We start from the raw sequence: 23,330 nt of genomic DNA on the forward strand, positions 1-23,330 counted from the left end.
TTCGCCTTCCGGGTTCAAGCCATTCTCCTGCCTCAGCCTCCCGAGTAGTTAGGATTACAGGCATGTGCCACCACGCCCGGCTAATTTTGTATTTTTAGTAGAGACGGGGTTTCACCAGGTTGGCCAGGCTGGTCTTGAACTCCTGACCTCAGGTGATCCACCCGCCTCGGCCTCCCAAAGTGCTGGGATTACAGGCGTGAGCTGCTGTGCCCCGGCTATATTTATTTTCATCTAGGTAGATAGGTATCTTTTTTATTCTTTTGAGAGTTGAGCCCTTTGTCTTCAGGACACTCCATAATAAAGAACCTCACAGCACTTAACAGTCTCATGGCTTACTTTACAGCCTTTATCATTATTGACAAGCTTAGTGCATCTTCTGTCTGAACCTGCCTGTAAATTGTCATGATCTTTCCACTGTCTTCTAGGACTACCGACCAGACTCCCGGAAATCATGTTGGTAGGATCCCAGTCTTTTTCGCCTGGAGGGCCCAATGGGATCATTAGAAGCCAGTCCTTTGCGGGTTTCAGCGGCCTCCAGGAAAGGCGATCCAGGCAAGTACTGTGTGGTTCTCTCCCAGGGTGCAGCTTGCCAAGGAAGTGAACTTTGATGTTGTGAAGAGGCTCTGTGTGCATTCGGCCTCATCAGCCTCCCCCTGCGCCCGCACCCACTATTTTAATCTTTTTTATGGAAAGGATGTACCAAAAATTAAGTGCTATAGTTTATTTTCTATCATTTAGAATTCCTCCTGCAAGGATGATGGCTAAGGATTTAGGACAAACCAGTGATAGACCTCTCACTACCCCTACTTCCACCCCTTTTTGAAGCGCATTTTCCATTGCACTCAGACTTTGGAGACTATGTGTGCTATGAAGTCGTGCAGTGGATAATGACTATGCCTCTGCAGATTGACTCTGGGGAGCAGGTGTCATTCAGACAGGGTTGCCAAAGTGAGTCTTTCTAGTTTTGTGAATCTCCTCTCATCTGAACCAGGACTTAGGGGAACTCAAGAAAGAAAGAACAGATAGTGAATAAGCAACATGTAACCAAGTTTATCTTCAGTTTTTCTGTTGTCATAAAAGTCTTTGCCCTCTGAGGGTCCCCATGTGCTTTGTTTGACCTGTATTGTCCCAGTTGTACACACGGTGATGGCGGGGATTATAACGAATAACTAACCTGGGAGGGGTGCAGTAGGCAGCTTCCGGCCTCGGAGATCTCAGCTTTCCTGCTGATAACTGGGTCAGTGAGTGGTCTAGCCTCTGCATCTCCTAATCAGATCGGTACTCTGGTTTTAAGTTATCAGATATCCATCTTACCGCTTCAAGCTGTATCCCTGACACTACTAGAGATGTTGAAATTTTATAAGTTATACCTAGTCAGTAATTTACTTCCTAAAAATAAAGCTTAAAAAAAAGCTACATGTATTTTAATGTCATATAGAATTAGCTATTTGTCATGCTTATGGTCCCTTATCGAAAAGGATTTATTCACATCCTCGTTGAATTTCATAGACACTTGTACCTAAAATTGCATAGTACATGTATTTTTTTAGTTAGATTATATCGTTCTGCCTGTTCATTATGTCCACCTGGAGCTCTTTGCCCTTAACTTCCTATGATGTTTTAGAAAAGCAATACATTTTCACTCAGAATACACATTCCCTGAAGCCAGACTTTGACTCTAGGTAGCCTCTGCCCAACAAAGCTTTCTGGTTTCAGCAGTTAACAAATCTAATACTAAGAAACTAAATGCAGGATGGCTCAGATCTGGGAACATTACCTTCTGCAAAGGACACTAATGTGAACACAAGATGATTACAAAGACATTTATTGGTCAGGCGCAGTGGCTCATGCCTGTAATCCCAGTACTTTGAGAGTCTAATGCTGGAGATTGCTGGAAGCCAAGAGATCAAGACCAGTCTGGGCAACATAGCAAGACCCCATCTCTACAAAAAAAAAAGTTTTTAAAAACAGAGGCCACAGCAGGAGGATTGCCTGAAGCCAGATTCTATCTCTACAAAAAAATAATAATAATAATAATTAGCCAGGCATGCTGGTGCATGCCTGTGGTCCCAGTTCCTCGGGAGGCTGAGGCAGGAGGATCACTCAAGCCCAGGAGTTCAAGGCTGCAGTGAGCTATGATCACACCACTGCACTTTACCCTGGACACCAAAGTGAGACCCCCTCTCTTTAAAAACAACAACAAACTATTCAGCTGGGTGTGGTGGTACATGCTACTTGGGAGGCTGAGGATCGCTTGAGCTCATGAGCCCGGGAGTTCAAGGCTGCAGTGAGCTATGATCACACTACCACACTCCAGCCTGGATGACAGAGGAAGACTGTCTCTAAAACAAATAAGTAAATAATAGAAGACATTTTTCTTTGGTCAAATCCTTTTGGAAGCCCAATCCTCACAATTTCTTCTGTTCTTTTTTTCTTTCCATAGGTGTAACTCCTTCATTGAAAATTCCTCCGCTCTCAAGAAGCCTCAGGCCAAACTGAAGAAAATGCATAATTTAGGCCACAAAAACAACAATCCCCCCAAAGAGCCTCAGCCTAAAAGGGTGGAAGAAGTCTACAGGGCCTTGAAAAATGGACTTGAGTAAGAACTTGAACCTGATAATGTACTTTAAGGAAAGACCCAAGGGGTCAGAGAAAAGCTGGTCTTATGAGATCATTTTTTAGATGTATGTTTTGGTAGGACGTATTTTATTCTTGCACCACAATTAGGGAAGCCTGACGTAAGTCCCAAAGATGGGAAATATGTTGGTATTCCACATCATATTCATAACATTGATGGAGACCTGGAACCCTGTGCAGTATTGAGTTTCACTTAAACAATGATGGACAGACATATCCATTCTAGAGATTGCTGAAGGAGGGTTCTGAAACCTCCCTGATATCTTACAGGGATTGTGAACCCAGAATAAGACTTCCTTACTGTGCAGTGGGACATTCACTATTTGTTCTATTTGACTAGATAGAATTCTGTGAGGCCAGAGCCAGGGCTGACTCTGCAGACATCTTGCCCCTTGCCTCCCACATTGGTTTTTCTTTTCTCGACTTTCAGCCTTTTTCTCCTTTTCTACTTTCCCAGCTGGATAGTATCCAGTGCCACTGCTAGAGCTTTCCAAATGTTGAAAGATTGGGAAAATACAAAGCCTCCTCCCCAACTACAGAGCAAGGTTCAATTCTTAATCCCCTTTGAGAAGGAAAAGTCAGCAACAGCACCAGATTCCACTTAACAGGCGCAGAGATTACAATTACATCTTGTCTTATCTTTGCAGTGAATATCTGGAGGTTCACCAGACGGAGCTGGACAAGTTGACAGCTCAGTTAAAAGATATGAAAAGAAACTCTCGCCTGGTAGGTACTATCCAGTCATTAGGATGTTAACACTGTTCTTTTTAGCCAAATACCTTATTTTACTCGATGGGGCTGGGGAGGAATGTTTAAGAAGAGGAGATCCAAGGGGCAGAGTACTATCTGCATCCCCCAGTATGTCTTAGAAGGAAAAAGAAGGGTATGTTTTCTTCTTAATGTGTTCTACTTAATACTTTTCAATATTTTCCAAGCATGTTTATGAGATCATTTTTTAAATGTCTATCTTCATGAAACTTTATAATCAGGAAAAAAAATTTTAATGTTCTCTACCACCCTCCCAAATAATATAACAAAATGAGAAGTTGAAGTTTTCCTAGCATATTGTTAGTACATACAGAATTTGGGTCCAGGCACAGTAGCTTATGCCTGTTATCCCAACACTTTGGGAAGCCAAGGTGGGAGGAACGCTTGAGGCCAGGAGTTCGAGCCCAGCCTGGGCAATAAAGTGAGACCCTGTCTCTGTTTTTTAAAAATATAAAAAATTAATATAAAGAATTTGGAATCTAGAACTTTTACTTTGTCTCCAATTTTTTAAAATATAATCAGTAAAATCAGGGAGGGAAAAGAGGCTGAAAGGTGTAACCACTATGAGAAGTTAGAGTTCTTAGACCAGATCAAGTACACGTTATGTTGCAAATTTCTTCTATTCTAATGAATCTGTGAGGACTTGTGTGATTGAAGAGGTGGTTCTAATGTCTACACTATTTTAAATGGTTTTGTTCAGCTCTAGATATTATACCTTACTGTTTCAAGAAATCAGCCCAAGAAAACTCAACGTATTCCTAGGGGGTGCAACTAGACACTCATAGCTGCTATCTTTTTCTTTTGTAGGAAATGTGCTCAAATGTATACTGTTGTCCTTTTCAAAGGCTTAGAGATTCAAGGCTTTATCAATGTTAACAATTTTTATGTTCTACTGATGTTAGGATATAAATTGCCTGCATCTGTGTGGAACCCCTTGTGTCAGGGCTTTCAGAGCTGGTGAATGCCCTTGACTATCCTCAGTGGCTGCAAATGTCCCTCCTGGAAAACAACGGTGAACAAACGCAGGGGCTTCTGCCAAGACCTCCTGTTCCTTAAAAATCCTTCAATTGGAGGATACAAGGATAGTGCACTGATTATACTATGATACTGTGAGCACACAGGAAATGAGCTGGCTTTAAAAACAATTTGAGAAAAGCTTATCACAGTCTCAGGGACTCTTCTTAAGGCCGGGCGTGGTGACTCACGCCTGTAATCCCCAGCACTTTGGGAGGCCGAGGTGGGTGGATCACCCGAGGTCAGGAATTCAAGACCAGCCTGGCCAACATGGCGAGACCCTGTCTCTACTAAAAATACAAAAATTAGCTGGGCATGGTGGCAGGCACTGTAATCCCAGCTACTCAAGAGGCTGAGGTGGGAGAATCACTTGAACCAGAGAGGCGGAGGTTGTGGTGAGCCGAGATCACGCCACTGCACTCCAGCCTGGGCAACAAGAGCGAAACTCTGTCTCAAAAAAAAAAAAAGAGAACTCTTCTTAAATATCAATTTTATTTGCTTAGACAGCGAGGCAAGTATTTTTTAACACATACGCCACTGCTATGTTTTATATTCATACCATTTATTTTAAATTTTTTTTAATGACCGTGAATTTCTATGCCCCTCAATAGGTAGGATAGGAGAGCTCAAAGCAAGTGAAAACTTTAAAGATCGCAAGGGGCAGGGAGGACTGCATGCAATGCTAGAAACAGAGTGTAAATAAATGTCAGCTCTTAAATGTACTCTTACTGGTATTTAAAATAACCCAAGGTTTTATTCTTTTAAAGCAAATGTAAAATATCCAGTCGAATTTTGTAGAGCTGATTATTATTTCCACAGATAATGTGGAAATGTGTGCTAAATCATTCTGTTAAGATGGGTAACCTTTTGGAGGATGATGTTTAAATGCAGATATTCCTTTTTTTATTGTAGGGTGTGCTGTATGAACTAGACAAGGTAAGTTGCCATTCTGTGTTGGGGTGCTAATAAGAAAAAAATTCTGCATCCTTGCTGGGCGCGGTGGCTCACACCTGTAATCCCAGCACTTTGGGAGGCCGAGGTGGGTGGATTGCTTGAGCCTAGGAGTTAGAGACCTGCCTGGGCAATGTGGCAAAATCCCATCTCTACCAAAAAATGAAATATAAAACATTATCCAGGCATGGTGGTGTGTGCCTGTGGTCCCAGCTACCCAGGAGGCTGAGGTGGGAGGATCACCTGAAGCCAGGAGGTCAAGGCTGCAGTGAGCCATGATTGCACCCACTGCACTCCAGGAGCCTGGGTGAGAGAGCAAAACCCTGTCTCAAAATATAAACTAGAACTCTGCATCCTTGAGAAGTCAATGGCAGACCTTGTTAGGGACAGTAAAATCCTAGAGAACTGATAGTTTTTCGAATCCTGGAAAAATGCATACTCTTGTCTAATGAGGATAATACAAGTACTGTGATCTATAGATTAAATAAAGTGTTTAAGGTCACGTCCATAAAAATGCCACTGGGTTGTAGTGTTTTGATAAGTTTGTGTTTTGATAAGTTTAAGAACTTCCCAAGCGTTTGGAGGCCTTTACCTGTGTTGTCTCTGAATATAAATTACTATACTTCATCACATCTAAGTCATCGTTGATTAGAAAATGAACCATTATTTCATGTGCCATGAAGAGAAAAAAAGGATTCCAGTTAAAATCTGACAGTTGTTTCATTTCACCTAAAATTTGTATTTTATAGTTATCAAGAAAACTGTTAGGTCTATTTAGACACAGATTTTTTTCTTTCTTTTTTAAAAAATTTATATATGATGCTGCTCCATGCCTTCCTATGTGCACAATAATTTTATTTCAATGCTGAATCATAGTGTATTCTTTTTGAAGACATTTTAAAAGGCGATTAAATTAAATGCATATAATAATTACAACTCAAAGAGATGACACATGAACAACTATGATTATCTTTGAGCTTGTACAGACAGCCGTCTGCCAGTAGCAATTGTAAAATGCACCCCAATTTCAGAGACACTAAAATGTGAATGGGAAAAAAAAACAATCTTAGAAGATAAAATATATTATTATGAAGAAATTTAAATATACTCCCATATGATACTATTCTGTCAGAACCTAATGACTTCCATCGGATTGGCCTTTCTCCTTGTTAAACACAAGGATTCCGATAACTAATTCAAGTTCACATCTCAGAATATTTATTCAATATTACAAAAATAAATTTCCAGGGCCAGGCACAGTGGCTCATGTCTGTAATCTCAGCACTTTGGGAGGCTAAGGTGGGTGGATCACCTGAGGTCAGAAGTTCAAGACCTGCCTGGTCAACATGGAGAAACCCCGTCTCTACTAAATATACAAAAATTAGGCAGGTGTGGTGGCGGGTGCCTGTAATGCCAGCTACTCAAGAGGCTGAGGCAGGAGAATCGCTTGAACCCAGGAGGCAGAGGTTGTGGTGAGCCGAGATCGCGCCATTATGCTCTAGCCTGGGCAACAAGAATGAAACTTTGTCTCAAAAAAAAAAATCCAAATTGGTATTAGTGAATCTCTAAAATAGCATCAAAGATAGGAGGAAAGGGGAAGGAAAGGAGAAATATATTGGATTTTCTAGTACTTTTGAGTATGATATAATAAAGATATTCTCACAAGCCTGAGTCAAATGAACTATAAATGACTGTACTTTTTCAAACTTCTTTTAATTCCAGCAAATTAAAACAATTGAAAGATACATGAGACGCCTGGAGTTTCACATTAGTAAGGTAATTGAAGTTCCTGTTCTCGTTGCCTGTTTTTCAGTTCTATTGCTAATCAAGTACACCTTTGGTCTGATCGTAGTATCTAGTGCATGGAGAACTTCCTATCCAATTGACTCTCAAGCTGACTAGCAATTAAGTCCTCAAATGGGCACTAAAGATGGAGGAACAATAAGAATGGAAGGCCTGATGACCCGGCACAGTTTTGGCTCTACCTCAGTTCCACAAACATTTATTAAGTGCTAAGTAACAGGCACAGTGCCCGGTGGAGGACTTCCAGCCTCAGTGTAGTGTGCTTAAACTATCAATCAAACTAGCCCTACAAAAAACTTCATGTTTGCCTGACTTTACACTCTGGTTCCACATAACACTTGGTACCCCATAAACTTCTTCATGAAGGTCTTATAACTACCAAAAGATCGCTGTCTCAGCGCCTCCCTCAATCTCTCTCAAGCCCTTGGTTCTTTCCACTCTCCCTCATATAGCATGGTTTTCAGGTGCCGTGTTATCCCCTCTGCCCTGGATGTGCACTAGCTTGCCAGTGTCCCACACACTCAGCCCTGAACCCTATAGTTCACTGGTGGTACAATGAGGCTATCACCCCCTTGTTCTGGGCACTGTCAGGAGTTACTGGTGCCAGCTAGAAAACATCTACCTTTAGAGGCAGCTAAATCACACAATTACCAATTCCTGTTTGTCTATATCCATCAGCCTCTCTTCCAAGTGGGAAGCCTGGGAATTTTAGCAGATCTCTCTAAGAGTCAGAAGCCCTAGGTTCTAGTCCCAGCTCTGCCACATACTCACTTGCTATGTCATCTGTGTGAATCTTGGCTTTCTGCTCTGTGAAGTGGCGCTGGGGAGGTGCACAGATTTGATCTCCATGATCCTAAGAATCCTTTCCCATTTAAAATTCTAGGACGATTTGTATGTGTGAATACACATGTATATGCTACTACCTTTGTACATTCTTGCTTTGAAAGATATTTACTACCTAGGCAAATCTGAAATTGCTCCTATTTCTGCTAAACTCAATAAATAAAACAATGACATCCATCAGAAGGTATTTATGTGGCAGGCAAGCTTTGACCTATTATTGTTTAATTCAAAAAACAGCAAGAAAACTATCAGTATGAAGTAAGGGTATATTTATCAATGTTGTATCCATGCTCGTTAGATAGAACAATCCTAATGGTTTTCAAAGGTCAATGGTACTCTTTCTGTTTGCAACATCTTATATCCAGATGCCTAACAAATGATATGTAATTGAATGATTCAATTAATCAGTTTATTTAATGAGCCATTGCTGACTCATAGGTAAGATAAATGCTTGCCTACAAATGGCTTTCTGCTAAAGTGACTACATAGGTATACTTCATCCAAAAGTTTAATTCTATTTGGCTAGGATAGGTTGATATTTAAGCAAAAACAAAGAATAAACTTTCTCGCTACACAAAGTAATAGATTAAGTCATTATGGCTATACCGATGGTCCTGTGAGCACTGTCTCCTTATTGAAAGGATAACAAGCTCAGAAACTTTGGCATACCCACTAGTAGGGAAAAGGGTTGCAGGGGCAGTTCCCCCAAAAGACCACATGGGTGACATAGCCTGACCTGCATTGGAAGAGATATTAGCACTTGGGTTTCTAAAAGTTTTGTGGGGATCTCCCACATCAGAACAATTTGCAATGTTTACTTAAAATTTCAGATTCCTGGCCCAGCCCTAACCTACGGAATCAGCACCTCAGAGTGGGGCCTGGGCATCAGCATTTTAACAAGCTCACCAGATGAGGCTTAGCTTTAAAGTATGGAAACCACACTCTATGCCAATCAAACAAAAGATGTCATCAGCAGATAGGACACTCCTTGAGTCTTATATCTCCCTCTTAATCAGAGATAAATCCATTGACCCTGAAGATTAAAGATGATTCTTTTCAGTTTCATCATTCTTCTCAGTGGAGTTGAGTGCATTGTTGAAGTAAATAGCAACAAAGAATCCTTTAATCAAGAGAATAATTTTTAGTCTCTTAATGTTTGCATTCTAAGCTAAGTGTCATTGATATCTGTGTAGAGAAAGCAATTATGGAAAATTGTACTCCTCAGACAGGTTATAGTAATGCTTTTTAGTAAGCAGCCAAAAGTTTGCCTTCAGAACAAAAGGGGACTCTTAAACTCTGAAATCTAGTATATGCATCTCCACCTTCTGGATCTATAGTTAAGCTTCCTTTTTGAAGAAACAAAGTTCATACTGAACTGAAAATTCAAACAGTGCTAGGTAAGTATGCCTCCCCAAAGCAATAGGTTTTATTTGCATTTGACAATGCCTGATGGTATTGTTGTTTGTTATCCGTCTCAAAATTATTGTAGTTAACTGCAGTCAATTAAAGATAGTACCAGACTTGTAGAGATAAATATCATTAGGAATAACTTTAGAACAGGTTTTTTTTTTTTTTTCCAGCTAAGCACAGTGATGTGCACCTGTAGTCTCAGCTACTTGAGAGGTTGAGACAAGAGGATCACTTGAGCCCAGCAGTTAGAAACCAGCCTGAGCAACATAGCAAGACCTCATCTAAAAAAAAAAAAAAACATTTTTTTCAACCCTAGCACTGCTGGCATTTGCAGATAATTCTCTTCTGCAGGAGCTGTCCTCTGCATATAGGATGTTTAGCAGCAGGCCTGGCCTCTACCCACTAGATGCCAGTAGACCCCTGGGGGTCAAAATTGCCTTGGGTTGATTGAGAATCACCTCCTTAGAAGAATTAGCTGATTATCAGGCTTATATGAGTATAAAATCAATAGTCATTTGAAAAGGGTATATTATTATTATTTAGAAGCATAAGTGTAGATGTGTAGCAAAAGAAAAGTTCATTTATATTGCTTCCATTTTTTTTTGTAATTGTCATATAATTTACATGAAAAAGAGTTCAGTTCTTAAGTGTTCAGTTTGATATATTTTGACAATTGTGTTTTACCCTAATTTTAAGAATAACTTTTTCTGTTTACAGTTGAGCCAAGACTTTACAAAAATTATCTTCACAAAAATTATCTTCACTATATATCCCCAAGTTACCTTATGAAATACTAAATCCGGATATGTAATTATCAGGATTACAAATCCTAATATTGTGACACTACCTCTTAAAGTGATATTAGCCTAGGATACTACAAAGTTTTCACCTTGGTATGAAATTGTATAAACTCTTTCAGTGTTTGTTCTATAAACAGAAGACTCTCATCTTCCTTATTTAATACTTACAGTCTTATTTAATACTTACTTATTTTTATTATTTAATACTTATTTAATAATTTAATACTTACAGAAGGCTCTCATCTTTCTTATTTAGTACTTACAGTCCACCCATGGACCCACAAAGTCACCTAGGAGTCATTTTAAACAATTCCAATGATGGCCTCAAACAATGCAAGAGAGGCGTTTCCCTTTTGCATAATTTGAAAACAGGATTAGAGCAAAATCTGTTTTGAGACAAAATGTATCACAGTGGCTAAAATAAAAGTGATCGGTCCCTATCTAAAAGGATAATACTTCTACAGGATTCTCTTTGTAGAGGTCAGAAATATAAAGTACGTTAATCATGTAACAATGATCTATGTATTTTCTTTCAAGCCTGACATTTATTTCTGTTTCCTGTTTTGATTCTGGCAGGTAGATGAACTCTATGAAGCTTATTGTATCCAGCGACGCCTCCAGGATGGTGCCAGCAAAATGAAGCAAGCCTTTGCAACATCCCCTGCCAGCAAAGCTGCCCGGGAGAGTCTGTCAGAGATCAATCGGAGCTACAAGGAGTACACAGAGGTATAACCCACTAACCTGCTTAAGTTGCCGAATCCCATCTGGCCTGGTGTGAATTGTTGGTAATTGCCAAGAACAAGGCAAACAGCAACCCACAACCTCATTCCACCCTCTAGAAAGAGGTTCCACTGTTAGCCTCAAAAGTATGCAAGAAAGGCAATCGGTGGAATTGCTTAAAATGAATGAATAAGCTGGGAGTGGTGGCACATGCCTATAGTCCTAGTTACTCAAGAGGCTGAGGCAAGAGCATTGCTTGACCCCAGGAGTTCGAGGCTGCAGTGAGTTACAATCGCACCACTGCACTCCAGCCTGGGTGACAGAGTGAGACCGCATCTCTAAAGTAAAATAAAATGAATGTGTAAGCCACATTGCCCTGATTTGTGTCCTTGAAACACACTTCTAAATATTCTAGTGTAAATCGAGCCGAGTTTTATCCCTGGAAGAGGAGCAGACCCTATGGTTCAGATAGCTACACTGGATGTCAGTGTTGGATATCAGTAACACTCTGCCTACCATGTTTTTTTTTATTGTGAGAAATTTTTATCATAAAGGAGCCAAGATTAAGAACCGTGAACACAAGTGTGCTTTCCTGGTTTCCAGCTCTCTGGAAGAGGTAGAGAGGTCACTCCTCCTGGGATCACCTAATACCAATGTCTTTGATGAAATGACTAAATTATTAAAGCAGCACTCCTCACTATCCCATGAGTCTTTGTTCAGAGATCAGATTTCATGAATGAAGTCATCAGCCTGTAGAGGGTCTGTTGGACAATTCCCAGAGCTGAGCATCTGTCTCAGCCCTGGAATCAGAGGGACAGCTTGAATGACTGTCAGTAGGATCCCTTTGTGTGTACACTCCCACGTTGCCTCTTGTCTAAACCAAGTTTGTCTCTTTATTTCACTTAAAGCAGGGCTTCTTTACCTAACTTCCTCCTTTAGAATTATTTATTTATTTATTTATTTATTCATTCATTTATTTATTTTTGAGAGATGGAGTCTTGCTCTGTCGCACAGGCTGGAGTGCAATGGTGCGATCTTGGTTCACTGCAACCTCTGCCTCCCAGGTTCAAGTGATTCTCCTGCCTCAGCTTCCCAGCTAGCTCTCCTGCCTCAGCTTCCCAAGTAGCTGGGACTACAGGCGTGTGCCATCACACCTGGTTAATTTTTGTATTTTTAGTAGAGATGGGGTTTTACTATATGTTGGCCAGGCTGGTCTCGAACTCCTGACCTCAGGTGGTCCGCCCGCCTCAGCCTCCCAAAGTGCTGGGATTACAGGCATGAGCCACCGAGCCTGGCCTAGAATAATGTTTTTTAAATGCATAAAATAAAATACATAGGAATTGAAAAGAAGAAAATATATTGAAATATAGTTATTTCAATATCATCAGTACAGTTTTCAAAATATTTCAAAAGCCCAATGTGTGACATAGTTCTATGCTGCTGCTTTATTAATACATCAAATTATAAGATCTAGTAGTGGCTCTAATAACTACTGAAACGTCAAAGTAATGAAAAGTATAAATGATTTTTTAAAAAGTTATCTGCAATAAATGATGGGACATGAACATGTATGTGATTTCTATCAGTGTCAAAGTCACAGGTATGGCTAATACTGCTGTGGCTCGTTTTCTACCTTCATCATCCCTAAACATGTTTAATTTCAGTTAAATGTTAGTGACAATGAAGATCTGACTCTTCCTACCCTCCCCTATCCTACTTTATAGACCTGCAGATTGAAAATTCCTGGCCTAGAAGCAATCTTAGTTCATGAGACCCCATTTCTGCAGATCTCTGAAATCAGGAGAACCGTTTCCAATTATAGAGGATGTTTATAGGACAAATGCTGATAACTGACCAGCAGCATGCAGGGACTGTCTGTGTTGGCATATTTGCAGGTCATTTCAGACAGAGCCACCCTTGATGAAGTGTCAGGGCATGGCATCATGACCTTGCTCACAAATTCAAAGACATAGAGTGCAATTTAAACTGCCTTAGAGAAGAAAGAAGTCCAGGACTTCTGTAGCCTCATACCACATTTGGTGTCAGGTGGTTTTATATCCTCACGGCCGGGTGCAGTGGCTTATACCTATAATCCCAGCACTTTGGGAGGCCAAGGTGGGAGGATCACTTGAGGTCAGGAGTTCAAGACCAGCCTGGCCAACATAGCAGAATCCCGTCTCTACTAAAAATACAAAAATTAGCCAGGTGTGGTGGTGTGCCCTGAAATCCCAGTTACTCAGGAGGCTGAGGCAAGAGGATCGCTTGAACCTGGGAGGCGGAGGTTGCAGTGAGCTGAGATGGAGCCAGTATACTCCAGCCTGGGTGACACAGCCAGACTCTATCTTAAAAAAACAAAAAAGCAAAAAGACAAGAAAGAAGTATATCCTCACATAACCACAAAAGCCAGGATTTTGTTATGATGAGGGTTTAAAATGAGGATTTAACAACGCGGTCAAGGTGGCTCAGGTGCATTTGCATGTGCAGCAATGTTCATCAGTGGTTGCGGGGGTGGAGGGGTGCCGGGGGGTAGGGGTGGGGCGGAATTAAGACTTGTCCTCAAGTATTAACCTAGCTGCTCTCAAGTTTTTCAGAGATACTGGTAGCAATCCTGACATGCGTGATAGCGTAGTTGATATTTCCAGAAACTGTTTCTTCACAGAGGTGCCCAATACTCTGAGGAAGTAAATTGGTTTATAATACTGAGGCTTTGTTTTCAAGGCTTTCAAGCTACACAGAGCTCAGACTTCAGAAAGTTTTCCCCAACCTTGCTAGCTAGTTCACATAGTGAGAGCTTACAAGGGAAAAAGCAAAGCCATTCTCTTTGCATCCCATGAGAGTGATCATTTGGAGCAGAACAAAGAAACATAGAAGAATCAGAGCCTCTAGGCTGAGTTCCTCAGCATACAGAATTCAAATGGAAGCAATATCAGCCTGCACTAATCAAGCTGGCCATGCTTTTGTCAGTGAGGTCACCCTCGAACCCCTAGCCTTGTGGGAGGCTGGCAACTGAGGAAGAAGCCTGCAGACATCACCCTGCATCAAGCTTCAATGGAGACGGCTGCTTAGCATAGCAGCAGCAGCATCCAGATTGTAAGGCTTACACTGGGAAGCCTTACATGCGGCAGAAGGTCAAGCAACAGAAGGGCCTCCCTGGGACTGCCGTGGCCGCAGCACTTTCCCTTTTCATTTCTAACTGCAGTTGTTCTATTTAGGTCCTCAGGTATTGAGGAAGTAGGGTGAGGGTAGTTATGTATCTAACCACACGTGCAGATGGTGTTACTCCTTCTCTCTATCCTGTTCCTTCAACATCAAAGAGAGGACCACTGTCAGACCCAAAAATTATTTTTGGGGTGCTGTGGCATTGCAGCAGGAAGTTTGCCTTACTCATTCGAGCAGAATTCAACTCTTGTGCTCTTTTGGTCCCACATTTTTATTCAGAAAAATTTCAAACCTATAGAAAAATGGAAAGACTAGTACATTGAACACCATACACCTTTATCTAGATTTACCAATCGGTAATACTTGGCCATATTTGCTTTCCCTCTGTCTCATATGATCAAATCCCCCCTCCATCCCCCTCAAGTCATTTGACAGTAAGTGATAGACATCATGACATTTCACCCCATAAATATTTTAATCTGGATCTCTTTTTAAAATTTATTTGTAATTCGCAAGTAAAACCTGTTACATATTTATGGTGTACAACATGATGTTTTGAAGTATGTATACACTGAAATATGTAATACAATGGCTAAATCAAGTCAGGGATCTCTTACTTGTAATAACCTATCTACATTTCCTACATAACCACATACCACTACCACAAGTAAGAAAATTGACCTTCATCCTATAGAATTATATAACATATTGTCCATTTTCAAGTTTTCCCTATTTGGATCAATAATGTCTTTTATAACTGTTTTGATTGATTTACTTTCAAATCAGAATGTAATCAAGGTTAAGATGTTACATTTGGTGATTATGTTTGTCTAGTCTCTTTATCTAGAAATTATGATACTGCCTTTTTGTAGAATGCATGCTAATTCCTATAGTCTACCCCACATTCTGAATTTGTCTATTTTTGATATAATCTGACTTGCTCTTCTATGCCCTAAATTTCCTGTACACTACAAGGTGGGCTTAGACTCAGATCAAACATTTCGTCAACAATGTTTCATAGGCTGTGCTGTGTTGGGCAAAAGGGTAAATGCTTCTTGTTGTTCATGCAGTCATGCTCCTGTTAAAATGTCGTGTGCTTTGAGCTGTTGGGTGAAAGGCCAGTTCTCATGCTCATCTCCTGTCCTCTTTGCAGAATATGTGCACCATTGAAGCGGAGCTAGAGAATCTGCTGGGAGAATTCTCCATCAAGATGAAAGGTATTCTTTTCCCTGTTTAGAGAGAATAAGGAGCCATCTCTGCACAGCGCAGAGCTCCTTAAAGTTTGAGAGCCCATGCTATTTTTATTTTCCTTGCAAAGACGCAGTGCCACCCACTCTCAACCCTCCCCACTTTTGATAGTTTACTGATGCTTCTCATGCTGAGGCTTACCTACACACACAAAAATATTATGACAGAATCTCAAACATACACAGAAGTGGAGAGAACATTATAATGAACCCCCCATAAACCCATCACCTAGATGTAATAATTAGCAAGATTTTGCCACGTTTGCTCCATCTCTTTGCTTTTGTTTTTCCTTTGATAAAAGAGAAGTCCTTTGATGAAATAAAACCCAGATATGTCAGTCTGCGGCTATACACTTCAGTATGCATCTCTTAAAGCATGGGGTTGTCATCTTACATAACCACAATGCCAAGTACTGTCACATTTTCACAGCTAACAAAAATAATAAGCCTTGGTTATTAACCCATTCCATTATCAAATTTCCCCCATTGTCTCAAAAATGCCTTGTACATTTGATTAGTTCAAATTAGGATCCAAACAAGGTCCATGCATTACAACTGGTTGTTAGGTATATCTTTTAGACTTCCTTTAATCCAAAACAAACCTCTCCCCCCCTCCACCCGCTTTTTTTTCTACCCTTGACTTGCTGTAGAAACTATTGTACGGAATGTCCCACATTCTAGCTTGTCTGTTGGCTTCTTTGTGGTGATGTTTAAATTCTTCCTTTAGCTCCCCATGTTTCTAACAAACTAACTATGAAATTTTATAAATTTTGGTGTTAAACCCACAGAGAATTTTTCCCCTCCCAGTGCCTTTCTGGTATTTATTCCAGAAAGGTCCAAACTAGACACATGATTGAGTTATACCACAGCATCTTCAGAACAAAAACGAAGTCTGATTTTAGAAAACAGAGCATTGCTCAGGTGTTGTCAGATTTACGGCTCAGTGGCCAAGCATGGCTGTCAAATGAGCGGCCATCACAGCAAGTCAATTTCTCTTCCGAGTTTTGGCCCATTTGACTGCAGCGAAGAGGGCTGGTGCTTATGCAATTCTGAGGTTTCTTAGCAGCTTGATCCCTGGGTTGCTAATGGGGATTTAATCACCCTCTTTCTACTTTCTGCAATTAAGGGAGTAAAGAAAGGAGACTTTTTTTGAAAGGGCTCGACAGGAGGGCTTCATTTTCCAATGAATCATCTAACTCAGGAGGGAAATTATTCTGTCAAGCACTAGGCACTGACATGTGAGAGCCTGTCTGAGAATACCTGGAATAAAAATGACCTTGACCCTCAGCTTCCCAAATGGCTGCATGCTTCTCTTCCGGCAGACCTGGTAGGGAATCAGTTTAATATTCAGTGTTAAATTTCAACACTTGCTTTGCTACTGAGTCTGGCATCTGTGCTTTTTTCCATTTTTTAGGTCCATTCTCTACATTTTTGGGTCCTCACTTGAGTCAGTGGTTCCAAAATCACTCAGGTCCATAGTCCCACACTGGGCCCTGGAATTTTTATTTTAACTTTGAGGATGATTCTATCAGCAGCCTGATCGATCCTGGAAAACAACTGCCCTGAATCAGTGTTTAGCAGAGAACCTTCCCTCTACTTCCCCCAACACTCAGACGCCACCCACACAGACTAGCACAGTCGCAGAGTCTCGCAGCCTAACGGTAATGCAAATCATGCACATCGCCTATCGCTGCTAATATTAATACGTACTGTATTTCTCCTATTTCTGATATTCAGTATTAACAAATGCATCTATTTTTGTGGGATGGTAATTTCCTGATTTTACATATGGGAAATAGGGACCTAGAGAGGCTAAATGACTTGTCCCAGGAGTCACACATAAATTGGAGTCAGACAAGAAACTGAATTCCAGGGTTCTTTGTTCCTAATGCATTCCCACCTCTAACTCCATGTTATGAGGGAAGTTCAGAGCTGAGCAGACAACATAAACCATTGCTCAAAGAATGGTCTCCCTTATGGGCAGATCCTCTTCAACCTAGCACAGAGGCACGCACCCTGGGAGTGGGATGGGAGGAAAGGGACCACCCTTGGACCAGATCTGGAGCTTCAGGCTTGGTGGTCAGTGAGGGGATGATGCTGGAGTCCCTGCCACCTACTGGGGAACTGGCCACCCCGCTACATCACAGCCCTGATGGGCTGATGAACTTGCTGTGGCTCCCACTCCTCCGTCTCCCCCTCTCTCTGTTGTTCTTGCTCTCCTGCCTGATCTTCCTGAGAGTCTACCTGAACACTTGGTTTCTTCCATGGGGTTTTTCAGGCCTGAAACGGAATCTCCTTCCTCATTGATAGACTCCTGTCTCCTCCACTGTCCTCATCTAACATGCAAATTCAGAAACTACATCTGTGAAGCCTTTCAAGGGTAAACGCCCCCATGGAAATCTTTCTCTTCCTCCATAAAGAGAAAGGGAAACCTTCTCATGCTGCCAAGAAATCCTATTGTCTTTGCAATCAGCTGCTTTCTCATCTGTTATTCATTCTGGTAAAAACTACTTCCAACATACATATTGACAAACTGAGAGTATGTCATAATACTCTCAGACCCAGCAACCCCCAACTTCCTTGCACCACACCCTTCCTCACTTCCCTTTTGCCCCACCCTCAACACTAGACAACAACTTTTTGGGGTAGTGATGTTAAAGAGAATAGAGCAAGTACTTACCAAGTGCCTGCTATTGGCTAGGCACTAGACTGCATTCTGATGACTGGTCCCTGGCCTTGAGTTCCACATGGTCTACCAGAGAAAAGGGACATATGAGGCTGTGCATTCTCATCCAATGGAATGAATGACCACCTGAACAACAGTGTGACCCAGTTTGCTACAGAAGCAGGAGGGGAGAGGAGGAAAAGGTTGCCACTCACCTCTCCAGGTGGGGAGGGGAGCAGGAAAGAGGAAGGCTTCCCAGTGTAATATATGGTGAACAGCACCAGAATAGCATTCACCAAACAGAGGAAAGCCTGTTCAGAGGTGACAAGTAGACCGGTGTGGCTGACGTGCTTGTCGGGAGAAGAGCTATGGAGAATTAGTTGGGTGTTGATTATAAAAATCCATGAATGCCAGGCCGAACGGAGAGCACTTAATCTGCAAACTATCAAACAGGATGGAGGTAAAGAGATGTAGTTCCTTAGAGCAAACTAGTTCTCCAAATTATTACTTGGTTCAAATGAAGTTCCAGGCAGTGTATATATCCAGTCTCTGCTGGTCCTTACAGTTTCCAGGGCAGATCAACATTCCTAAGAAGGAAGAACCACCACTGAGCTAGTAAACTTGCATTATTTATGCCTAGTCAATAAATCAGTAAGGCCTGTAATAGGAGCTCCTGACTGTATAGCTACTTGGTTGGTTGTCTTAAAGTAGGAAGTGTGAAGGGAGAAATGATGGAGAGTGTTCTGGCAGAATGGTGTCTGAGCAAAGGAAGGCAGGCAAGAGTAGGCAGCTGCTGTAACACCCTCCAAACGAGGCTGTGGAAGAGGTATTAGATCAGTAATATGTGAGTACCATGAAACATCCAAAGGTATGACCCCTGCAAGTCCCCCATGTCCACCCTCAGAGGTAACCCCCATGCTGGTTTTTTGAGTGAAAGCTAGAAAGCTTTCATTAAGCTTTCTAGATCATGCACTAGTAATCACAAACTGTTGAGAAAACTTGCAGCTTTCTCTAACCGTGAAAATGCCAGCAGGCCCCCAGACGAGCCTGAAAGAAACCTGGCCAGGCCTCAAAGACAGACTGTAACTGTCATTGCCCCACTGTTAGTGCTAATTCCGTGGCCAGTACCACCAGTGGCTTACACTGCAGACAGAACTTTAAGAAGCACGGCACAAAAGCTGTTTGTGCCTAGATAGTGCCGTTGTGCTACATTATTGCTACAATCAGAGGATCAGTGATGCCACTACAGCAGTTCCAAGAAATTTTGCTTAGTAACGTGGGCTGAGATGTGAAAAACACATCACTACCAAGTACCTTTCTCATATTCAGTTTTCTTCAGATATAAAATTTCTGGTAATTTTAAAGGTGGGGAAACAAACACCTTCAAAGGATTTCCCCTTTATCCACCTTTATCTAGTAACAATGCCAGATCAGTTTCTTTTCAACCAGTCTTCCATTGTAATTACATAAATAAACAGACAATAAATTAATCCTGAACTAATTTGCAGAGGTTTTGTTTTGTTTTTGAGACAAAGTCTTGCTATGTCACCCAGGCTGGAGTGCAGTGGCACCATCTCGTTCACTGCAACCTCTGCCTCCTGGGTTCAAGCGATTCTCATGCCTCAGCCTCCAGAGTAGCTGGGATTACAGATGCCCACCATCACACCTGGCTAATTTTTGTATTTTTAGTAGAGACAGGGTTTCTCCATGTTGGCCAGGCTAGTCACGAACTCCTGACGTCAGGTGATCCGCCCACCTCAGCCTCCCAAAGTGCTGGGATTACAGGTGTGAGCCACCGCGCCTGGCCAATTTGCAGAGGTTTTTAAAGAGTACTTTGGATTGTATTAGAATTAGCATGTCCAGTTTAGGATTTACAAAAGCCAGTCGATTGTACTTTCTTTCAGAAGTATTTTTTTAAAAGACTAACTAAATGCTCCAGAAAATTATTAGTGGAATATAAACTTCTTCAATTCTGCTCTTATTTCAGTAAGTCTTTTTAAGTGGCTTGTTGTGTTCTAATTATTAGTGAAAGCTGTTCTTAAATGTACTGGCTCCACGGGCAGGAAGGCACGGACGAGCTGGTGAGTTGCTGCCACCTACTGACAAGTGATGGTAACAGCACGTGTTTTTTTTTTAAGCATCCGGGGACCTTTTTTGCTGTCAGCTTACCCATGCAATGTCCATCAGTCAGGTGAAAGTAGAAGCATTCATTTAAGACTCTCAACTTAATTGGGTTTTTTGCTTTGTTTTGTTTTTTGAGTCGAGGGTCTCGCTCTGTCACACAGGCTGGTGGAGTTCAGTGGCTCACTGCTGCCTCAAACTCCTAACCTCAAGCAATCCTCCTGCCTCAACCTCCTGAGTAACTGGGACCATGGGCGCATGCCACCATGACTGGCTAATTTTTAAATTTTTTGTAGAGATAGGGTCTCACTATGTTGCCCAGGTTGGTCTCAAACTCCTGGGCTCAAGTGATACTACTGCCTTGATGTCCCAGAGCACTGGGATCACAGGTGTGAGCCACCATGCCTGGCCAAGAATCTCCAGCGTACTAACAGGGCTATTCATAGAAGGCAAAACACATTGTGTGATACCACCCACAGCATCTTTATATGGGTAAAATCACGTTTAAATAAATATATAAACAAACTTTGTGTTATAAATAGTGTTATAAATGGCAAAGGTTATAAATAGCAACTCAAGGAGGCTGAGGTACTAAGGGACCCATTTGTCATATGGACATCTTTGTGTGGGAACAGTCTAGGACTCACAGCTGTTTCTGGACCAGCTCATCAAAATTATTTCCTCGGACTGCCTCTAAAAAGTCACTGGGTAAACAGGGAGGAACTGTTCGTGTCTTCTTCAATCTTGACGTAAACACTTTGAAAGTAGTACCTTCTTGTTTTTTTAAAACATTGAGAAATATAACCAAAAAATTAAAATCATATATAATCATTCCACCCAGTGCTAAGCTTTTATTAAAATTATTAAAATATCCAACCAACTTTTCTGTGTGTACACACTGCCTGCCAAGGTGTGTGATCTTTTTTACATCTTTTTTCTGTATTACAAAATATATGATCTTTTTAAAAATCAAATAAAAATTATCACTTAATGACAAAAATTTAACTTTCTCCTTAATTCTACCCTACCAGAGATCATTATTTTTTAACAGTTTGGTATGGTTTTCTAGACTTTCTTCCCCAGGGATCCATTTATATATAGCCAAGGTTATACTCTATGTAAGGCTTTGTGTCCTTCCTTTTTTTTTTTTTTTTTTTTTTTTTTGAGACGGAGTCTCGCTCTGTTGCCAGGCTGTAGTGCAGTGGTGTGATCTCGGCTCACTGCAACCCGCGCCTCCCAAGTTCAAGTGACTATCCTGCCTCAGCCTCCCAAGTAGCTGGGACTACAGGTACCCACCACCACACCCAGCTAATTTTTGTATTTTTAGTAGAGACGGGGTTTCACCATGTTGGCCAGGATGGTCTCAATCTCTTGACCTCGTGATCCACCTGCCTCGGCCTCCCAAAGTGCTGGGATTACAGGTGTGAGCCACCGCACCCACCTACCTTTTTTCTTTTTATACTTAATATTACATTATAAATCTTGCCTTTAACTAAAAGTTCACTACAAATATTTGTACTGAATTCTTTGCTTGTGTTTTTGGATTTTTTCTGAGATGAAGTCTCGCTCTGTCATGTAGGCTTGAGTGCAGTGGCGTGATCTCTGCTCACTGCAACCTCTGCCTCCAGGGTTCAAGCGATTCTCCTGCCTCAGCCCCTGAAAAGCTAGGATTACAGGCGAGCACCACCCCGCCAGGCTAGTTTTTGTATTTTTAGTAGAGACAGGGTTTCTCCATGTTGGCCAGGCTGACCTGGAACTCCTGACCTCAGATGATCTGCCCACCTCAGCCTCCTAAAGTGCTGGGATTACAGGCGTGAGCTACCACATCCAGCCTGTACTGAATTCTTAACTGGAAATCTTATAAGACTTTATTTTTTTCCTTCAAAAAATTTTTAAAGGATAAAGATTTTTACCCATTTTTATTAAATTTGTTTGGTTCCTTGAATAAAACTTTTAGTCTTTAGGCCCCAGCGAACGTAAAGGGCTTTGCTTTGTGATTGGCACGAAAACAACTTAACAGCTGACTAAAGCCAGAAACAACTGATTAAAGTAAAGCTGGGTCACTGACAAGCCTCTGTTGATGAGATTAGTTTCCTCATTTGCTATGCACATGTGACTAGCACACCTTCCTCCTCACACCTTTATTCATGCTTGACACAGTAGACATTCAAGAAACATTGTTGAATACACACATGTCATTCACTCAGCCTGGAAGTATCTGTACACTCATGTCCTCATTTTACTGTGGTGAAACTTTGTTATTCAAATGCTGCTTTCTTCTATGAAACTATTCTACATTAAATAAGATAGTCTCTGTTTTTTTATTTTAATTATATAGTAATACATTCTCATAAAAATACAGAAAAAAGCAAAGATCTCCTTCTGTCTCTCCACTGCTGTTTCCCTCCCTGATGCATATCAGTTTACTGTGTGTTTTCTTTTTCTCTTCTCTTCTCTTCTCTTTCCTTTTTGAGACAGAGTCTCACTCTGTTACTGAGGCTGGAGTGCGGTAGTGTAATCACGGCTCACTATAGCCTAGACCTCCTGGGCTCAAGCGATCCTCCCACCTCAGCCTCCGAGCAGCTGGGACTGCAGACATGCACCACCACACCTGGCTAATTTTTTTTTCTTTTTAGTAGAGATGAGGTCTCACTATGTTGCCCAGGCTTGTCTTGAACTACTGAGCTCAAGTCATCCTCCTGCCTTGGCCTCCCAAAGTGCTAGGATTATAGGAGGGAGCCAATATGCCAGCCTTGTGTCTTTTCATATAGATTACATCTTTCATTAAATAGTAGATGGCATGTACTCAATAAATAGTATTATCCCACTCTTGGATATATCATCATTACCACGTATTAAGGACCTACTATGTGTAAGATGCCATCTGTTGTTGTTACAAACAATTCTATGAAGTGGACACTGTTATCCTATTTTAAAGATGAAGAAACTTGGGTTAAGTAAATTTTCTAGAGTAGGATAGCCAGTAGACAAACAAATTAACCTCAGGTGTAACTCCATCTTACTGTCTGCAAGTCTTTGTCTGTTTCATTTCTGTGGGCTTTAACCGTATTTTGTTCTAGATCATGGGGATCCATATAGTCTTTAATTTCCAAATTATTACCCCAGTGCCTAGCATAGACCCTTACATACAGCAGACTCTCAGTAAATATCTACAAAAGGAAAGAAAAAGAC

At 41.3% G+C, this 23,330-nt stretch overlaps 1 protein-coding gene across 39 annotated transcripts in view; it reads left to right on the forward strand.

Annotated features, from left to right (window-relative positions):
- The window catches only part of RIPOR2 (RHO family interacting cell polarization regulator 2), a 240,215-nt gene that overhangs the window by 175,440 nt on the left and 41,445 nt on the right, over nt 1-23,330 (forward strand). For 34 of the 39 annotated variants that reach the window (XR_012434162.1, XR_012434161.1, XR_012434163.1 and 31 more), the window contains exons 2-8: nt 426-552; nt 2,444-2,599; nt 3,285-3,363; nt 5,332-5,355; nt 7,093-7,146; nt 10,803-10,952; nt 15,259-15,322. Coding sequence is in view for 35 of the 39 variants with exons in the window: in XM_074038759.1 (XP_073894860.1) it covers nt 426-552; nt 2,444-2,599; nt 3,285-3,363; nt 5,332-5,355; nt 7,093-7,146; nt 10,803-10,952; nt 15,259-15,322 (654 nt within the window). In the remaining 4 variants the exon portion in view is untranslated. The remainder of the gene's footprint in view (nt 1-425; nt 553-2,443; nt 2,600-3,284; nt 3,364-5,331; nt 5,356-7,092; nt 7,147-10,802; nt 10,953-15,258; nt 15,323-23,330) is intronic. The other 5 variants (XM_074038764.1, XM_045390578.3, XM_074038763.1 and 2 more) reach the window with 1 other exon arrangement.

The sequence above is a fragment of the Macaca fascicularis genome, chromosome 4, assembly GCF_037993035.2.
Source record: "Macaca fascicularis isolate 582-1 chromosome 4, T2T-MFA8v1.1".
Taxonomy (NCBI): domain Eukaryota; kingdom Metazoa; phylum Chordata; class Mammalia; order Primates; family Cercopithecidae; genus Macaca; species Macaca fascicularis.